Below are 18,084 nucleotides of genomic sequence, written 5' to 3'. Positions count from 1 at the left end.
GGTGGCTAGTGAGATGGGGATGTGATAATGTAGATAGAGAGAGAGGTATGTTGGTGTGCAAGGTATGTTGGTGTGAGTAAGGATGTGCAGGAGTAAGGTAGGGAAGGCAGTGTGATGGGGATGTGATGAGAGGCACAGCAGGATGAAGGTGAGTGTGGCTTTGTACTAATGTTTCCTGATCTAATGAGATCATTGAAACATTGGTGGCACTGCACCCAGGTCCTCCTGACCACATCCCTGCTTGTGACCTCCTCTGCAATCTGCAACCAGGCTGTTTTGGTCTCCTGGGGAGGTCTCTTCCGCCCATCGGAAGGAAAGAGGACCTCCCTGCGTGCTATGACTCCCTCCATAAGCATATGGAGAGAGTCATGGGGGAACCTGGGTGCTGCCCTCTGCCTCTGTGCAGTCATTGTCAGTGTTTGCAGCACTCCAATGCTGACAGCACTATGTTAGTTCATTGACAGCACTATGTTAGATTAAACTTCAAATGTAATGTGGCCATGGTCCCTTTAAGAATTCCAGCTGAAAACTCGTCATAGAAACATAGAAACATAGAGATAGGAACAGGAGTAGGCCATTCGGCCCTTCGAGCCTGCTCCGCCATTCAATGAGATCATGGCTGATCTTCATCTGAGATCATAGCTGATCTTACCAGTTCAGTATCCCGTCCCCGCCTTTTCTCCGTAACCCTTAATCCCCTTAGCCTTCAGAAATATATCCAATTCTCTCTTGAAAATATTTATTGAATTAGCCTTCGCTAATGACATCACCACACCCGCTCCATCTCATTGGGCCGGGTAACATGCTGGGCGGGCTTAATAGGCCCCATTAAGGTAAGTTCATTTTCAACAGCGGGATGGAGCCAACAGAGGGGTCGTGACCCCCCACGGACACCGCCCGCACCGGACCCACCCAGGTAGGCAAAATTCCAGCCAATGCTTCAATAATTGAGGTACGTATAAGGAAGTATAAAACAGTACATATGGACAGCAAATTACTGCAAATGTTGCAGATTTATATGCAAGCTGCATCTGTATTCATTGCTGTGACAAATCATGGGAAAATAAACGTCAATTTGTGTTTCTCTCAGCATATCAATCTCTCTTCCTCTTGTTCTCCTACATAATTAACAATTGCGCCAATTTACATCCTCACTCTATTAATAAACCATTCCTCTATATTTCTTCATACAGATCTGCTACATTGTATGCATTACTCCAACAATAATCTACATATCTCCAACTTCAGATGATATGAAAACCCTTGCTACATTCAGTTCAATTTCATTTGCAAGTATTGTCGTTTGACATATTAATTGAACTGTTTCTTCTGCAATGTTACTTGTAATGATAGTTGCTTAATGCCCGATTAAACAATTATTTGCCAGGGTTTTCCACCTATGAGCTCGGCAAGCCCATGATTTCCCTGTCCATTAAGATGAATGGGGGCGGCAAATCACAGGGGCACAAGTGGAAAACCGTGGTCATTTATGGGGCAGAATTTGCGGTTGGACAGAGGGCACCGTCATACCGCCTTTGAAATGGACAGCCGATTCTGGATTTCCGTTTGCGCATGCGCTAAATCCCAAACTTGCGAGCTGTCAAGTTTCGACTTGACAGGTCATCTGCTCTGACTGTGGGCTCATTGCCCACCAACTGCCCAGCAATTATGCAGTAAAATTTTACGACTGGTGCAAACAGGCTCAGGGGGCTCTTTGTACAGTGTAAGGGGAGGGGGGAAATGCAGCAGCTTTCAATATACACACCCGTCATGATAAAAAATCTTCAAAATAAATATCTATCTTCACCTAACTATCTCCTGATCCCAACATAACTCTACCAACAACGAGGGACTGAATTATTTATTAATGTACTGGGGTGAATGCGAGACTGATGTATTTATTAATTTATTGGGGTGAATGCAAGACTGATTTAATTATTAATTTATTGGGGTTAATGAGAGACTGATTTATTTATTAATGTACTGGGGTGAATGCGAGACTGATTTATTTATTAACTTATTGGGGCGAATGCGAGACTGATTTATTTATTAATTTATTGGGGTTAATGAGAGACTGATTTATTTATTAATTTATTGGGGTTAACGAGAGACTGATTTATTTATTAATTTACTGGGGTGAGTGAGACTAAAAAATCATGAACGGGCATCGGAGATTTCTGTTTCCTGATTGGTGCACGGCCCCACGTGATCCCAGGTAGGTTTACGCACACGGTGCGGCCCTGGGACACGCTGCGCTCAACTCCACCGCGAAACAATGCAAGTTTTCGAAGGGGGCCTCGCACCGGGTAAGTGCAGGTTCCTTTCGGAGGTCAGCACGACGGTGGTACTCCAAAGTTTTGTGCGTGAGGCTGGACTTCGCGGGGTCACCACATGTATCAATGGATTAAATCAGTTCTCAGACACAATGCTGAAGCTACAATCCAAACACATTAAAGCACTTCTCAAAACATTCGTTCCAAAAGTTCAAGATTCTAGCTGACTTAGCCGGGTAAGGGTTAACAGGTACACACTTAATTGAAGCACACTGCACTACTCATATCCCAAAGGAAATGAACCAGCACAGAATCCAGGGGAAAATGCGTTTCATAAAGGGATGTATAACACAGAGAAAGCCTTTATAAGCTAATGTTTTCTTTGTTTTTCTACTGTTTCCTGATGCTGTTACAGCTATCCACTTAGCAATTACAAATACATCCACTTATTTCCCTCTATTTAGGGCGATCTAGACACGGAGGCCTGTTTTTCAGTATCCCTGTTCCTGAGTGCGTTTGTCATTAAAGGAGGTGGAGAGAATGGGAGGGGGGGATGTGAATAATTCAGTATAAAACATCCGGTCTCAACAGAGACCACTCCATACCAGACTATGTGTAATGCTGGGCACTGATTTTACAGAGTAACCAACAAGAAACTGCAGCAAGAATTTAGCTTTTAAACATGTCTATCATGTGGAGGTTGGTGAACATTTCAAAAGGACAGCAGTTCTCCTTAATGCTGTGTGCCCTGTGTTTAATTGGTAAGTAAAAGTATGGAAATAATTACCAGGCAGTTGCTTCTGATGAAATGAGAAAAAAATTGCATTAAATTCCAACTTCGACAAGGAATATGAATTTTATCATTAGTGTATTTGGTAAATATTTAGTTTCTTCTAAATAGAAGTATTCATTCATAAAAAGGAGAGAAAGTTGAATGCTAGACTTTTCAAATGCAATCAGAATTGTTCTTAAAAGAAAATCTATTGAGTTTCATATTTTTAGTCTTGTTAAAATGTCTACGATAATTTAGAGAAGTAAATCGATGGGAAATTGCCAAACTTCATGAAGTGAACGTGGAACATTGAGTTGCTGATAAGAATTCTGACCTAAACTTTTGTTCACCTTGTAAAAGGTCATTTTAGTCTAAAAAAACCCCCAACATATTAAAGATAATTGATATAGCTTTAGTGTTTTGCATTTAAAGATTCAAAAACATTTTATAACTCTCTATCATTTTTAAAAAGTTGTTTACTTGAAATTGTGTGGAAAGTTTATATATTGCTCATAGTCCCTACAAATGGTCCTTTGTTTTAAAACCATACCAAGCAAACAAACATGTGTCGACTATTTTAAATGTAATATATTTCCAGCAAGTGTTGTAACAAAGTGTTAAAATGGTTTCCAAAGAGTTAATAGCTTAACGGCCGTTAAAATCAAGCGTGTTATTTATCACATTATCTTGAGAATGTTCATGAATATATACAGAATATACAAGGAAATTATTTAATGTGATTTAGATAACAGCAAAGAGAATTTCAAAAAAGAAATTACAGTATGTAGGGATAAAGGAATGCGTCGTGATCTAGGAGATGGTGGGTGGAGATAAATAGAAGATTCTGGGAAAAACCCTGAACAATGAATGAATGAATGAATATTTGAAAGTGCGATACTTAGGAGATTATCAGTGGAATCTTTATTTCAGTTCACATGTTTGAACAATTAAGGGTTGCTGTTTTAAATTGAGTGGAGAGGAAGCAAAATCCCATTATTCCCTCGGCTCCACCCTTGTCATGAGAAACCAAGCATAGGTACATTTTGATGGGCTTTACAATGGAATTTAAGATATTGAAAGATGGCAAGGCTCCAATTGGTCAGGAATAGCTGTAAGGAGATTTCTGCCGTAACACTTGACTTCCCCTTGGGCCAAAATAATCAATGACATGGTACACTGATACATGTACTACTTCTCATTTATTATTGCCTAATTCTTAGCTAATTAACATTTTTTTTAATTACGGGTGCACGATACCAAATATAAGAGTCTCCAAACTGACCTACTGAGAAATCAAGATAAGCAGAATTTCTTTTTCCCAATATGAAGTGCAGAAATTCTCCCGGCAGTGTAACACTTTGGCAGAACCAAAGCTTAGCTAGTTTAACCTGCTAAAATGGTGCATCATGCCAAACAAAGCACTGGTAGACGTTCTGCTATTTGTGCTGCCAGAACCACACTACCCATTAGGGACTGTCGGGCACAAATTTCTGAACTGAATGGGAAGAATCCCAGCCCACAGTAACAGATCACCCTTCCAGATTCCATTACTGAAGTAAGCTGGCTGATGAATCATCAAAAATGTCCTGGTATACTGGGATCTGCCTGGTTCAGGTATTAGATTTCAAAATCTGTTAAGGAGGGTTCTCTTGGTTCTGAACTTCCATGGGCATGCTATCTTGGATCCAACTTAAACCCAAAGGGACCTCGCCTAGGAGGTTAATCACTGGTTGGTCATTAGACAACTGCTGAGCATTGGTTTGAGCCTTGGCTAGGCAGACCTAGCAGGTACCAGGAACTCCTTTGGAGCAGCATCGGAAACAGCACAACTCATCATTTCAGAAATTTAGAGCTTCAGCTGCTTATCTCTTTTCAACCCAAACGTACCATGCCATGGATATAAGATCACATGTTCTCATAATCACCTTCAGGTGATGCCTTCCAGCAGCTGTTGCCCCAGGTCCGAGAATTTCCTCATGGAGGAAATGGAGTGGTGGAGTAAGATGTATGTCTATGCAATGCCCAGGAAGATGGTGATAGCTGATGACCAACCAGCCACCATCACCCCAAATCTCTTTTTTTTCATTCTCTATCCAATAGACAATTTTTCTTTTTTGTTCATGGGATTATGGGCGTCTCTGGCAAGGCCAGCATTTATTGCCCATCCCTAGTTGCCCTTGAGAAGGTGGTAGTGAGCTGCCTTCTTGAACCGCTGCAGTCCTTGTGGTGAAGGTACTCCCACAGTGCTGTTAGGGAGGGAGTTCCAGGATTTTGACCCAGTGACGATGAAGGATCGGCGATATACTTCTAAGTCAGGATGGTGTGTGACTTGGAGGGGAACTTGGAGGTGGTGGTGTTCCTATGCGCCTGCTGCCCTTGTCCTTCTAGGTGGAAGAGGTTGCGGGTTTGGGAGGTGCTGCCAAAGAAGCCTTGGTGAGTTGCTGCAGTGCATCTTGTAGAGGGTACACACTGCAGCCACGATATGCCGGTGGTGGAGGGATTGAATGTTTAAGGTGGTGGATGGGGTGCCAATCAAGCGGGTTGCTTTGTCCTGGATGGTGTCGAGCTTCTTGAGTTGTTGCAGCTGCTATCATCCAGGCAAGTGGAGAGTATTCCATCACACTCCTTGCTTATGCCTTGTAGATGGTGGAAAGGGAGTCAGGAGGTGAGACACTCACCGCAGAATACCTAGCCTCTGACCTGCTCTTGTTGCCACAGTATTTATGTGGCTGGTCCAGTTGCGTTTCAGGTCAATGGTGACCCCCAGGATGTTGATGGTGGGGGATTCACCGATGGTAATGCCGTTGACTGTCAAGGGGCGGTGGCTAGACTCTCGCTTGTTGGAGATAGTCATTGCCTGGCACTTCTATGGCACGAATGTTACCTGCCACTTATTAGCCCAAGCCTGGATGTCATCCAGGTCTTGTTGCATGCAGGCATGGACTGCTTCATTATCTGAGGAGTTGCGAATGGTGCTGAACATTGTGCAGTCATCAGCGAACATCACCATTTCTGACCTTATGTTGGAGGGAAGGTCATTGATGAAGCAGCTGAAGATGGTTGGGCCTAGGACACTGTCCTGAGGAACTCCTGCAGTGATGTCCTGGGGCTATGATGATTGACCTTCAATCACAACAACCATTTTCCTTTGTGGTAGGTATGACTCCAGCCAGTGGAGCGTTTTCCCCCTGATTCCCATTGACTTCAGTTTTACTAGGGCTCCTTGATGCCACACTTGGTCAAATGCTGCCTTGATGTCAAAGGCAGTCACTCTCACCTCACCTCTGGAATTCAGCTCCTTTGTCCGTGTTTGGACCAAGGCTGTAATGAGGTTGGGAGCCGAGTGGTCCAAACTGGGCATCAGTGAGCAGGTTATTGGTGAGTAAGTGCCGCTTGATAGCACTGTCGACGACACCTTCCATCACTTTGCCATCAGTGTGGTGAAAGAACCTAAACAGGACAGTTTACAATGTGATGTTCTAGATGTCCAAGTTCAACACAGTGTACCAGGCTTATTCATCACCAACTGTATAATCCAGGTCCTCATGTGAAGGGCTTTAGTGAAGAGTTATGTTCCCTGTGAAGCTGACTCCAGGGTCCTCAGTGACAGTTTAGTACAGGTCAGAACCCTCCTTCCCTGCAACTGCTTCTCCTCCTTGCCACAAGTTTACTTCACAGTGACCATATTGATCTCTCAGTGACTGGGTTACAAAGAGATAAACTGGAATCACCATGGAGTATAGGTGCGTTTATGTTAATCGCAGGAGGATGGTAGCAATGCACTCACATTTTATGGTGAGTTGTGCTGTTCCCCATACCACTTGTTAGAACATAGGAACAGAAGAAATAGGAGCAGGAGTCGGCCATATGGCCCCTTGAGCCTGCTCCGCTATTCAATAAGATCATGGCTGATCATCAACCTCAACTCCACTTTCCCGCCTGATCTCCATACCCCTTGATTCAGCATCCACAACCCCCTGGGGCAGAGAATTCCAAAGATTCACAACCCTCTGAGTAAAGAAATTCCTCCTCATCTTTGTCTTAAATTGCCTACCCCTTATCCTGAGACTATGCCCCCTAGTTCTAGACACTCCAGCCAGGGGAAACAACCTCTCAGCATCTACCCTGTCAATCCCCTTCAGAATCTTGTATGTTTCAATGAGATCACCTCTCATTCTTCTAAACTCCAGAGAGTATAGGCCCAATCTACACAATCTCTCATCACAGGATAGCCCTCTCATCCCAGGAATCAATCTAGTGAACCTTTGTTGCACCGCCTCCAAGGCAAGTATGTCCTTCCTTAGATAAGGAGACCAAAACTGTGCACAGTACTCCGGGTTTGGTCTCGCCAAGGTCCTGTACAATTGTAGCAAGACTTCCTTACTCTTATATTGTGAGGAGTTCCTTGGAATAGGGGGAGTGATTCAGTGATCTAGCATTCCCAGGTCGCAGCCTATGATTTTCAGTCCATTAAGTTCCCAAGTTAAATCTATAAAATTGCTGATTGTGTTGCTGATGAGTTGTGCTGTTGTTATGCTATTCATAAGGAGTTCCTGGTGCCTGCTGTCTGTGTACTGAAGGCTCAAACCCAAATAAATAAATAAGTTACAAAATGTCTCACCTTTTATAGCAAAGTACATTCAAATAATATAAAGCTAACAACACTTTAAGATAATTGACAAAAGAATCAGAGGGGAGATGAGGAGAATTTATTTTATGCGGTGAGTTGTTATGATCTGGAATGCACTTCCTGAAATCAGATTCAATAGTAACTTTGTAAAGGGAAAATTTGCACGGCTATGGGGAATGAGCGGGGCAGTTGGATTAATTGGATAGCTCTTTCAAAGAGCTGGCACAGGCATGATGGGCCAAATGACGACCTCCTGTGCTGTATGATTCTGTGACTTTATAATGAAGTGAAGCCTTCGCGACTGCTGGGAACTATTTACAGATACTTTAGGGAATTGTGCGACTTTGAATTGCTCTTGGTTGCCGGAGGGTTAACGATCAGTGCAGCAGCTGCTAAAGTTCAGCAGTGAAAATGTTGTTCCATTACTTGCCTGGTGTTTTTCCAGCTGCCAGTTTCTCACACAACTAAAGGAGGGACATCATTCCAAAGTTTACTGTTAGATCCGTGTGTTAATGGAGACACGGAATGCAGGAGTTGATTTAACAAGTGTTTACTGAACAAAGTCTGGAGGTGAACTAATGACACAAGACGCTACACAGGCTTATATACCCGAGTGGTCACTACTGGTACTACAGTATACAGGGGCTTCAAAAACATAGTTCCTCTTAAAGGTACATACACTACAATTCCTCCCCTTTTAGATAAATAGTACATAACATTTTAAGTAATCATTAAATAACATTTTTACAAGAACAATAATCTACACATTTGCTGAAGTTAATCAATTACAAATTCAGTCTCTCTGGAGGCTTCCTGACTCGGTCCGGATAACGCCTCGGTGGTGTAGTAGGTTCTTTTGGCAAGGTCGATTCGGCTTCAATGCTAGTGTCGGGTTCATCTGGTTCCAGTATCACCGGATCGGAGGTAGATACTATGGGTATCTCTGCTTCATCACTAGGCATATAGAGTTGTGGTGTAGGTTGTCCTTTTTCGGATGACTCTATGATCTGGTCAGCATGGCGCCTTATTATGCTTTCTCCAATGTCCATGGTATACATCAGCGGTCCTAGTCATGTGCAAATAGTTCCAGACTGCCATTTCTCGGTACGGTAGTCCCGGGCCAAAACTGGTTGACCTATCTGGAAGGTTCTAGTTGGCCTTTCATTCATGCTTTGAAATTGCCAGTTCTCTACGTCCCTTCTGACGTTTGGCTTGACCAAATCCAGCCGGCATCTTAGTCTTCTATTGAAAAACATCATGGCGGGGGTTTGGTTTGTAACCACATGTGTTGCATTCCTGTATGCAAACAAGAAGTTATCTACCTTATGTTGTAGATTTATGTCTTCATTACCCATGGCCTTTATGGCCTTCTTGAAGGTCTGGACAAACCTTTCAGCTAATCCATTGGTGGCGCAATGGTATGGGGCGGACGTGTAGTGCTTAACCCCATTGTTTTTTAAGAACTTCCTGAATTCTTCGGATACAAATTGCGGTCCATTATCAGAACAGATCTGTTCAGGCAGCCCATTCCTGGCGAATATGGTCCTTAATACTGTGATGGTTTTTTCCGTGGTGGTGGAGGACATCTTTATTACCTCCGGCCACTTGGAGTGTGCATCCACCACGATTAAGAACATTGAGTCCATAAATGGACCAGCAAAGTCGATATGTACCCTTTGCCATGGAGATGAGGGCCACTCCCATGGATGTAGAGGGGCTTGTGGTGGGGCGTTTTGGACCTTCTGGCATCCTAGACTGCTCTTGGTCATTTCTTCGATGTCTCCATCGATACCTGGCCACCACACAAACGCTCTGGCTAAGATCTTCATTTTCACTCCACCCAGATGCCTCTCGTGAAGCTCCTTTAGCACTCTATCCTTGAGTTTGGGTGGAATCACCACTCTGGATCCACACATCAAGGTTCCTCGGCACACTGACAGCTGTTCTCTTCTTTGCGAGAATGCTGGCAACAGTGGTTCGCCATGTGCTGGCCATCCCTTCACCGTTAAATCGTAGACTCGTGAGAGAGTCGGATCATTTCGCGTTTCCTTTTCAATGGTAGAATTTGTCACCGGTAGACATTCCACTATGGTCGAGTGGAATATCTCCACTGGGTCCACTGTAGGCGCCTCTTCCACCGTTGGCAATGGTAGGTGCGATAACCCGTCAGCATTCCCATGCTGTTTTGTTCCTTTGTATTCTATGTCATATTGGTGTGCCCCTAGGAAAAGGGACCACCTCTGTAGCCTTTGCGCTGTCATAATGGGAACGCCCTTTTTAGGGTTGAATATGGAGATGAGGGGTTGATGGTCAGTCAACAAGGTAAACTTTTGTCCGTGTAGGTAATGGTTGAATTTCTTCACACCCCACACCAGGCTGAGTGCCTCCCTGTCGATCTGGGCATAGTTACGCTCAGCTGAGTTCAATGAGCGTGACGCAAAAGCTATCGGCCGCTCCGAGCCATCAGGGAATCTATGCGATAATACCACTCCCACGCCGTAAGGGGATGCATCGCACGCCAGTCTGATTGGCAGTGATGGGTTGTAATGAGTCAACACTTCCCTGGACGTGATCAAGCCTTTGCATTTATGGAAGGCACGTTTACAGTCTTCGCTCCATTTCCAAACTACTCCCGTTTGTAGCAGTGCGTTAAGCGGGTGCAGAACTGTCGACAAGTTTGGTAAAAATTTATGATAGTAATTTACTAATCCCAGGAACGACCTTAATTGTGAGACATTTTCAGGTGCTGGGGCCTTTATGACCGCTTCAACTTTTTCAGCTGACTTATGCAACCCTTCTTCGTTAATGACATGGCCACAATATGATATTTGTTTCTGGAAAAATTCGCATTTGGGGCGATTTGCTTGTAGGCCCTGTTCTCTCAGCCTCGTGAGCACCTGCTCCAAGTTGGCAAGGTGCTCGTTGTCGTTTTCTCCTGTTACAAGGATGTCGTCTAGGTAGTATTGAGTCCCCGGAATCCCTTGCAGGACTTGCTCCATAGCTCTTTGCCAGATAGCCGGAGCTGATGCCACTCCGAAAACCAGTCGATTGTACTGGTACAGGCCTTTGTGTGTGTTTATCGTGAGATACTTTTTAGAGGCCTCCTCAACCTCCATCTGTAGATATGCCTGTGCTAAGTCAATTTTGGTGAAACGTTTCCCTCCGGATAGTGAGGCGAAAATATCTTCTATCCTCGGAAGAGGATACTGTACCGTGTGAAGAACCGGGTTTACAGTCACCTTGAAGTCCCCACAGATGCGAACTTTTCTCTGTTCTTCAGATTTATCATTATTCAACGTTTTCTTCATGACCGGGATGATGGGTGTTGCCCACTCACTCCAATCTACCTTGGATAACACGCCTGCTTTTTCCAAATTCTCCAGCTCTGCCTCAATGGCTGGACGAATTGCGTATGGCACCGGCCTTGCCTTAAAAAACTTGGGAATTGCCGCATCTTCCACTTTTATTGAGGCGGTGGCGCGTTTCACGGTTCCTAGTTCCTGTTGAAACACTTCTTTGGCGTTAGCCAAGATTTCTTTTAATTGTCCAGGAATGACGTCATCATCATTTTTTTTCTTACTGGTCACCGTCAGTGCCTGAATGGAGTGCCAGTCTAAACGTATCTTTCTGATCCATTCACGTCCCAACAACGGTGGACCACCATCTTGCAGAACGTATAAATACAACTTCTGTATTTCCTTGCCATTGTATACAACAGGCACCCTTATTTTCCCTCTGGGGTATACTTTCTGCCCCGTATATGTCTTCAAGACAATGGATGTGTCTTTCAAAGGCATATGCGGAAATAGCCGCTCGTAATCCCGTCGACTCATGACGGTCAGAGCTGATCCTGTATCTAGCTCCATTTTGACTGGGGACCCCGCTATCATGAGGGTAACCCAAATGGTCTGGTAATCTTCTTTGGCAATTACATTATGTAATTTGAGACAGCTTAGTTTCTTGTTTCCGGAGTCGCTATCGCTCTTCTGGTCTTCGAAGCTACTGTCCATCATCATTTGTACCTTTCTGTACTTTTCCTTATTGACCTTTTTACTGTCAGCGGATTTCTTTCCAGATCTGCATACACATGCAATGTGTCCCATCTTTCCGCATTGCCTGCATGCTTTGTCGTTGAACCAGCAGTCCTTCTGGTCATGGGTGGATCTGCCGCAGCGATAACATCTCTCGAAACCCCGTGTCATTTCATGGGTGCCGAAGTCCTGTGGCTTTTGCTGTATCTCTGCAGCTCCTCTTGCTGCTGCTTCGTATGATACAGCCACACTGAAAGCCTTGTCCAGTGTCAAATCTTTCTCAGAAAGTAGTCTTTTCTGTGTTCCTTCGCTTAGGAGACCGCAGACGAATTTGTCTCGTAGAGAATCTGCCAGTCCTGCCCCGAATTGGCAGTGCTTTGACAGCTTTCATAATTCGGTGAGGTAATCAGCGTTACTTTCATTCTTGTGCTGATTCCTCCTGAAGAATTTGAATCATTCCGCTATCAGCAGCGGTGTTGGGTTTAAGTGCTCCTGTAAGGTATCAACAATCTCCTTAAAATTCTTGTCCATCGGTTTGGCTGGAATGATCAACTTTCATAACAGCCCGTATGTCCTTGCGCCCATCAGATTTAGAAGTACCGATGCCTTTTTATCATCCGCTACTTCATTCGCCTTGCAATATACCTCCACTCTTTCCACATATGTGGTCCAATCTTCTATATCACTATCAAAAGCAGCAATATTGCCAGTCTTTGGCATCTTGAAAATCTAAAATGGCGCTTCCCGCGCTTTTCTTTCTTCCCCACTGAGTTAAAATGGCACCTCCCGCGCTTTCCCACCGCTGCCGCTGCTGCCAACGCTGTTCTCCACGGTTCCCGTTGCGACCTGCAGCTTTTCGCGGTATTTCTATTTTTTTTAATATATCGCTTCAATAGTTTCTCCGTTACTTGGAGAACCGTTCCCGTCGTGGAGCGGACCCTCTGGGACTTTCCCCTCCCTCTGCTCGGTCCGAACGCCGACCTGCTTTGCAGCACCGGCTGCGCCCTGATGGTCCACCCTCTCTCTCTCTTTGCTTCTGCTTCCCGACTCGCTGCCCGGCCCCGTTGCAGAGCCACCCGATCGAGCTCTAGCCCGCCGCAGCCCAGGAAGCATCAGTGCACTACCTGCCACCAGCCCATTTAGCTGGGGAAACCACAGACTGGAGACCAAGCCTGGCCCTCGTTTTCGAGTTTCTTCGAGTTATTTTTATTTATTTATTTTCTTGCTTCTGGCTTCGACCTTCGTCTGAGGAATCGATCCCCTTGAGGTGCTGCCGAATTGCAGGTAAGTTTGTTTCTTACTCATCGCCACTGTTAGATCCGTGTGTTAATGGAGACACGGAATGCAGGAGTTGATTTAACAAGTGTTTACTGAACAAAGTCTGGAGGTGAACTAACTACACAAGACGCTACACAGGCTTATATACCCGAGTGGTCACTACTGGTACTACAGTATACAGGGGCTTCAAAAACATAGTTCCTCTTAAAGGTACATACACTACATTTACCAGACCAATGATGTTTTTTTTTCATAACTGTAACTGTGATATCCGAGTGGTAAGGTCCGAAACTGAGAGAAGCGAGATATTAGGAACCAAACCCAACTGTTTATTACACGGTGTAGCAGAGAGACATAGCTCTTACAGGCTGCAGGCAAAACACAGTGGCCTAGAAATTCAGTGGGCTGCACCACCAGTTTGCACCCAAAGAGGGCACTCAGTGGCTTTAGCGCCACTGGCCACACCTCCCGCGATATTTAGCGGGGCGCTAATGGCGGCGTTAGCCTGTAGCGCTGCGCCGCCACCGATGACGTCATCGGTGTGCGCAGCGCCCCGCTCCTGCCCCGATGACCATATTTGGTCGCGCCAGCCTCTTTAACACCGGTCGCAAATCGCGACCGGTTCACAGGGCCTACCTGTGGCGGTAGTGGCGCTAGTTAAGGTGGAGGTGCGGGGCGGCCGCTTTTTCGGCGGCCGCCTGCCAGCACCTCCATCCCCGGCCTCCTAAACCCCCCCCCCGCGGCATTGCCGGCTGTTTCCCGAGAGCCCGGCACTTCTCCTTGGTGCCGGGCTCATTTGCCGGCACTTGCGAGCGGGGATCGTGCTGTTGCAGGCACCTCCCCCTTAACAGTGGGAGGAAGGCCTGCAGTACCGCAGCGTGCTGTGCCGCAGCGTGTGGCGCTGCGGCCCTTAGCGCGCCAATATTCAGGGTGAGCGCCCCAAGCGGGGCGCGGGGAGCCTCGAGTAGCGGCCCGCTTCCATTTGGGGTGCAGAAACTGAATATCGGGATGGCGCAAGTGGCTCCGCTCGCAGCGGTAATTCCGGCGCCCAGGCGAGCTTGGCGCCCCAAACGGCGCCCAACTGAATTTTTAGCCCAGTATTTCTAACTGCACGATGCCAAGATGGAGGATTCACCTCTGAGTCACACCCATAATGCAATGCCACATTACCTTAATAACTGGTGTACCAGGACATTGACTACATGACCCATTACCTTAAACACTGGTGAATGTGATACCTTAATCTTTGGCTCCATCTGGTGGATAACTTAAACATTACATCCCAGATTACTATATCAACCTACACAACACAGTTTCCTTTACCGTGTCTCCTCAGTGACATGTGGCTGAAAGTTTCACACCCATTTCCTGGTTGGAAATTAACACAAATGTTAAATATTTGGACCAGCATGTCTTCCCGCCCACATGGAATCCTGTCAGCCGGTCAGATTTTGCAAACAGTGATTACAGATATTTTGATCAAGTATTCGGTTAGTTATACAGTGAGTTCTGTACAAATGTGGGACAATGCAGAATGTTCATAGATCACTCTGTTCCGTTTTAAGATACAATCTTCTTCGGAATATCCAATGTGATATGAGTTGCAGCAGAGAAATTTGTTACTGGACCTCTTTTTATTTTAAACTGTGACTTCCATAGTATCTGTATTTGTCAAAGCACATGGGTTTGTGATTCCCTCATTCATTCTGGATGCAGGGAGGATGTTTCCCCTGGCTGGGCGTTCTAGAACGAGGGGTCACAGCCTCAGGATACGGGGTAGGACATTTAGGACTGAGATGAGAAGAAATTTCTTCACTCAGAGGGTGGTGAACCTGTGGAATTCTCTAGCACAGAAGGCTGTGGAGGCCAAGTCACTGAATATATTTAAGAAGGAGATAGATAGATTTCTAGATGCAGAAGGCATCAAGGGGTATGGGGAGAGAGCGGGAATATGGTATTGAGATAGAGGATCAGCCATGATCATACTGAATGGCGGAGCAGGCTCAAAGGGCCGAATGGTCTATTCCTGCTCCTGTTTTTCTATGTTTCTGTGTTTCACATCAAAGGGATACTTGTCTGAGACTTCAACTAATTGACAGGAACAGACTTTTGGAAATTAGCAGCATTGTACGATTGTAGGAAACCAGGTGGTTCAATGAATTGAAACACTTGTCTCTCTGGGAGCATGGTTGATTCCAGCTCCGATTGATGGTGCCACCTCTTTCTGCAATAATAAAAGTTCTAAATGAGATGGGCCTGGGCTCTCTCAATCCAGGGATTAAGATGGGCCTTGACTCCACAGATCAAATTACTCACAATTTACCCAGGCTTAATCAATGGCTGAGCTGGCATGTACACAGCACTGTGCGGAATGGGTCATGCAGACAACTCCTGTTCTCTGCCAGTTAGTTGCTCTCAGCTGGAGCAGTATCTGTGGTCCTATAATTGACCTCAGTATTCCTGGGTGAGGAGGGGGTGATTATCATCCAGGGTTCCCTCTCCTGGTCACTGTGAATCCTGCTGAAAAGTGCACATTGGTGGATGTCAAGTGAGAGCAGGATTGGGCTAGGTTGTGATGCCCCCGCATTGGACTTGTCCACCAACATTCGCTGTCCAGGCTCACACAGAAAAACATGGCCATTTGGTTGAGGTAACAGATGTTGACCAGTACCCACGAATCCGTGCTTATGGGAGAGAAGAGAAATTAGAAGGAAAAAATTAGTCTGGATGTTAACCCTACCCGCCCGGCACAAACCGGATTGCTGGGCAGTTAAAATTGCCCCAAATTACTTACCCGCCCTGGAACCACTGAGAGCTAACTGGTCCTGACTTGCACCCGTTCTCCTGAGCAGGCAGCAAGGACACCCGCCCAACGCTGGCGGGCTCCTTTTTAATGTATGCAGGTTGGGTCCTGATGATGACATTGCGACCTAACTCCACTTTTACTAGGGGGCCTGTGCGCAAAGCAGCAGTGAGTTTCCAGCCAGGCCAACCCTGCGAGGAAGCGAATCAGGGCCAGAAGATGCCCCAAAAAGTTTTAAAATGTGATTTTACTTTCCTTTAACCATGATAAATGTATAAATGTGAGAATGATTAAATGACCTAACAATGTCACCTATGTGGTTTAAAGGTTAAGCCACAGGCTGCATCTGAATAAACATCATTATGGAACAGCTGTAATTATTTCTTAGTCTTATTAATCATAGATTTGCTGACATATTTATGGTAAAAACACAGTTCAGCCAGATTTTAAAGCACATCCTTTCTGTTCTGCTTGAAATAATGATCAAAGTGATTTTATTCACTCAAACAATGAAGACCACTTGTTTTTTTAGAGGAACTTTGTTTTTTAAGAGGCCTACAGAGAGTCCTGATACAATGCTTCTGTCCTTTGGTGTGTATGTAATTGGGACTAATAGAGGCTATAATGCCTCACCTATCATACTTTCCGTTAATGAAGTTGCATTGTCAACACAATTCCTCCTTTTTAAAAAATATTGGGCCGGATCTTGCTGGAGTGGGACATCTTACGGCACACACTCTTAGGTAAACTTTGTCTGCACCACTTCAGCTCGAAAAAATGTTGTGCCATAACCTGCTGGAAGGGTCTCTCCTTAACAAATAAGATTTAATGCTTGAGAAAGAAACAGAGGAACAACGGAGAAGGAGGGTGTATTAGAGCCAAATCCGTTACAGAAAGGGAAATAAAGAGAGGGAAAGAAAGATTGGATTAAGAGAGAGAGAAACAAAGAAAGCAAAAGTAGAAAGAAAATCAAAAATTTTACATTTGACATTTTAAAATCTGTAACAACAATTTACTACATGCAGGAATGAGATGCTACAGTTTAAATTGTTCCCTTTCTGGGCAAGAGAGGTTAATTGGCATTGCCTTAACAATTATCACGTCATTTAAAAGGTGCTTACGCTCTTAGGTAACAGACTTAACTTTCTACAGCGAGTTTAATGGTCAATTAATAAGCAGATACAGCAAGTTCTTAAAAATAACAGGGAGGCGAAGGGCGAGATTCCGTTTGTGCAAGGCAAATGGCGGAGTGACGTAAATAGACTAGCAAGTTCTGGAGATTCGTAACTCAAGGCGTATCCCTTAATCCCCTGAACTTGCTGGTTGATTTGTGCAGTAATATCGGCGTGCGTCATTAACACGCCATTATTTGTTCCAGCATGATCAGGCCAACTATCACACAAACAGGCTTCAGGTCATCAAATAACCTTCCTGTGTTTTAGAATTCTTAGATTAGTCAACAGATGTTGAAACCAGGCAACAGCAAACTAAAGGTTGGTTTTGTTTTGAAGAAGTCATAGTGGTAAGAACATTCCACAAAACAGATTTTTACATGAAATGGTGCGGCTTTCTTCCTAGAAAATGGGGTATCTGTTGCAAACTAACTCCTGTAACTTCCCCAGCTCTTCTCCCAAATGCTGCCCATGTCTATGTTTCACACTCTGTCCCCCCTTCCCTCCACCTTAGAACATTTCACTAAATTATTGGCACTGTACACGTGTAAGCTGCTGTTACTGATAGCTTGATACTCTATAATGTGTCACCATTTGGTAACACTCGAATAAGATGCATTTTGAAGCCTTACTCTCCTCATCCAAGTTGGAATGTGCAGTGCCCAGCCAGTCAGAACACTATTTTCCAACACGGTGATTAAATAATATTTTATGTTTCTTGATGAGTTGTGAAAACCTAAACCAATAATTAAAGATTTTACCCAAAAAAATGGATACCTAGTAGAGCCAGATTTTATCATAACGTCATTTAATCATTACAGTATATCTTGGATCAGGAAAAAAGCTATGATAACGTGAGAGTCTGCAATGATGGTCATATCACACTCTCATGTTGTGCTCGACCATTTTCTGCAGTTGGTATTCCACTGACTGTGGAGCCATTGCTGTGGATGCACTGTACAAAAGAAGTTCATGTGAAGCAAAGTTAAACTAATGTGAAAAACAAATTAGAGATGGATTGCTGCACAAAAATACGATAATTACACAAACCTCTAAATTGCAGTCTTTAATTTCAGATAATTGGTAACATCTGTAATTTAGAAAAGCAGATGTAATATACAAACA

The 18,084-nt window shown here is 44.6% G+C and overlaps 1 protein-coding gene across 1 annotated transcript in view; it reads left to right on the top strand.

Annotated features, from left to right (window-relative positions):
- The first annotated feature begins 2,855 nt into the window (after window positions 1-2,855).
- cd34 (CD34 molecule) overlaps window positions 2,856-18,084 on the top strand; it is a 72,013-nt gene continuing 56,784 nt past the window's right edge. The window contains exon 1 of the mRNA XM_086011308.1: window positions 2,856-3,034. Within this exon, the coding sequence (XP_085867434.1) occupies window positions 2,956-3,034 (79 nt within the window). The 5' untranslated portion in view covers window positions 2,856-2,955. The remainder of the gene's footprint in view (window positions 3,035-18,084) is intronic.

This window comes from Somniosus microcephalus, chromosome 18, assembly GCF_052327205.1.
Source record: "Somniosus microcephalus isolate GS21.2 chromosome 18, FLI_Smic_1.0, whole genome shotgun sequence".
In the NCBI taxonomy this organism is placed as follows: Eukaryota; Metazoa; Chordata; class Chondrichthyes; order Squaliformes; family Somniosidae; genus Somniosus; species Somniosus microcephalus.
The sequence above is the reverse complement of the archived record's forward strand: the minus strand, read 5'-3'. Positions and strand labels throughout refer to the sequence as shown.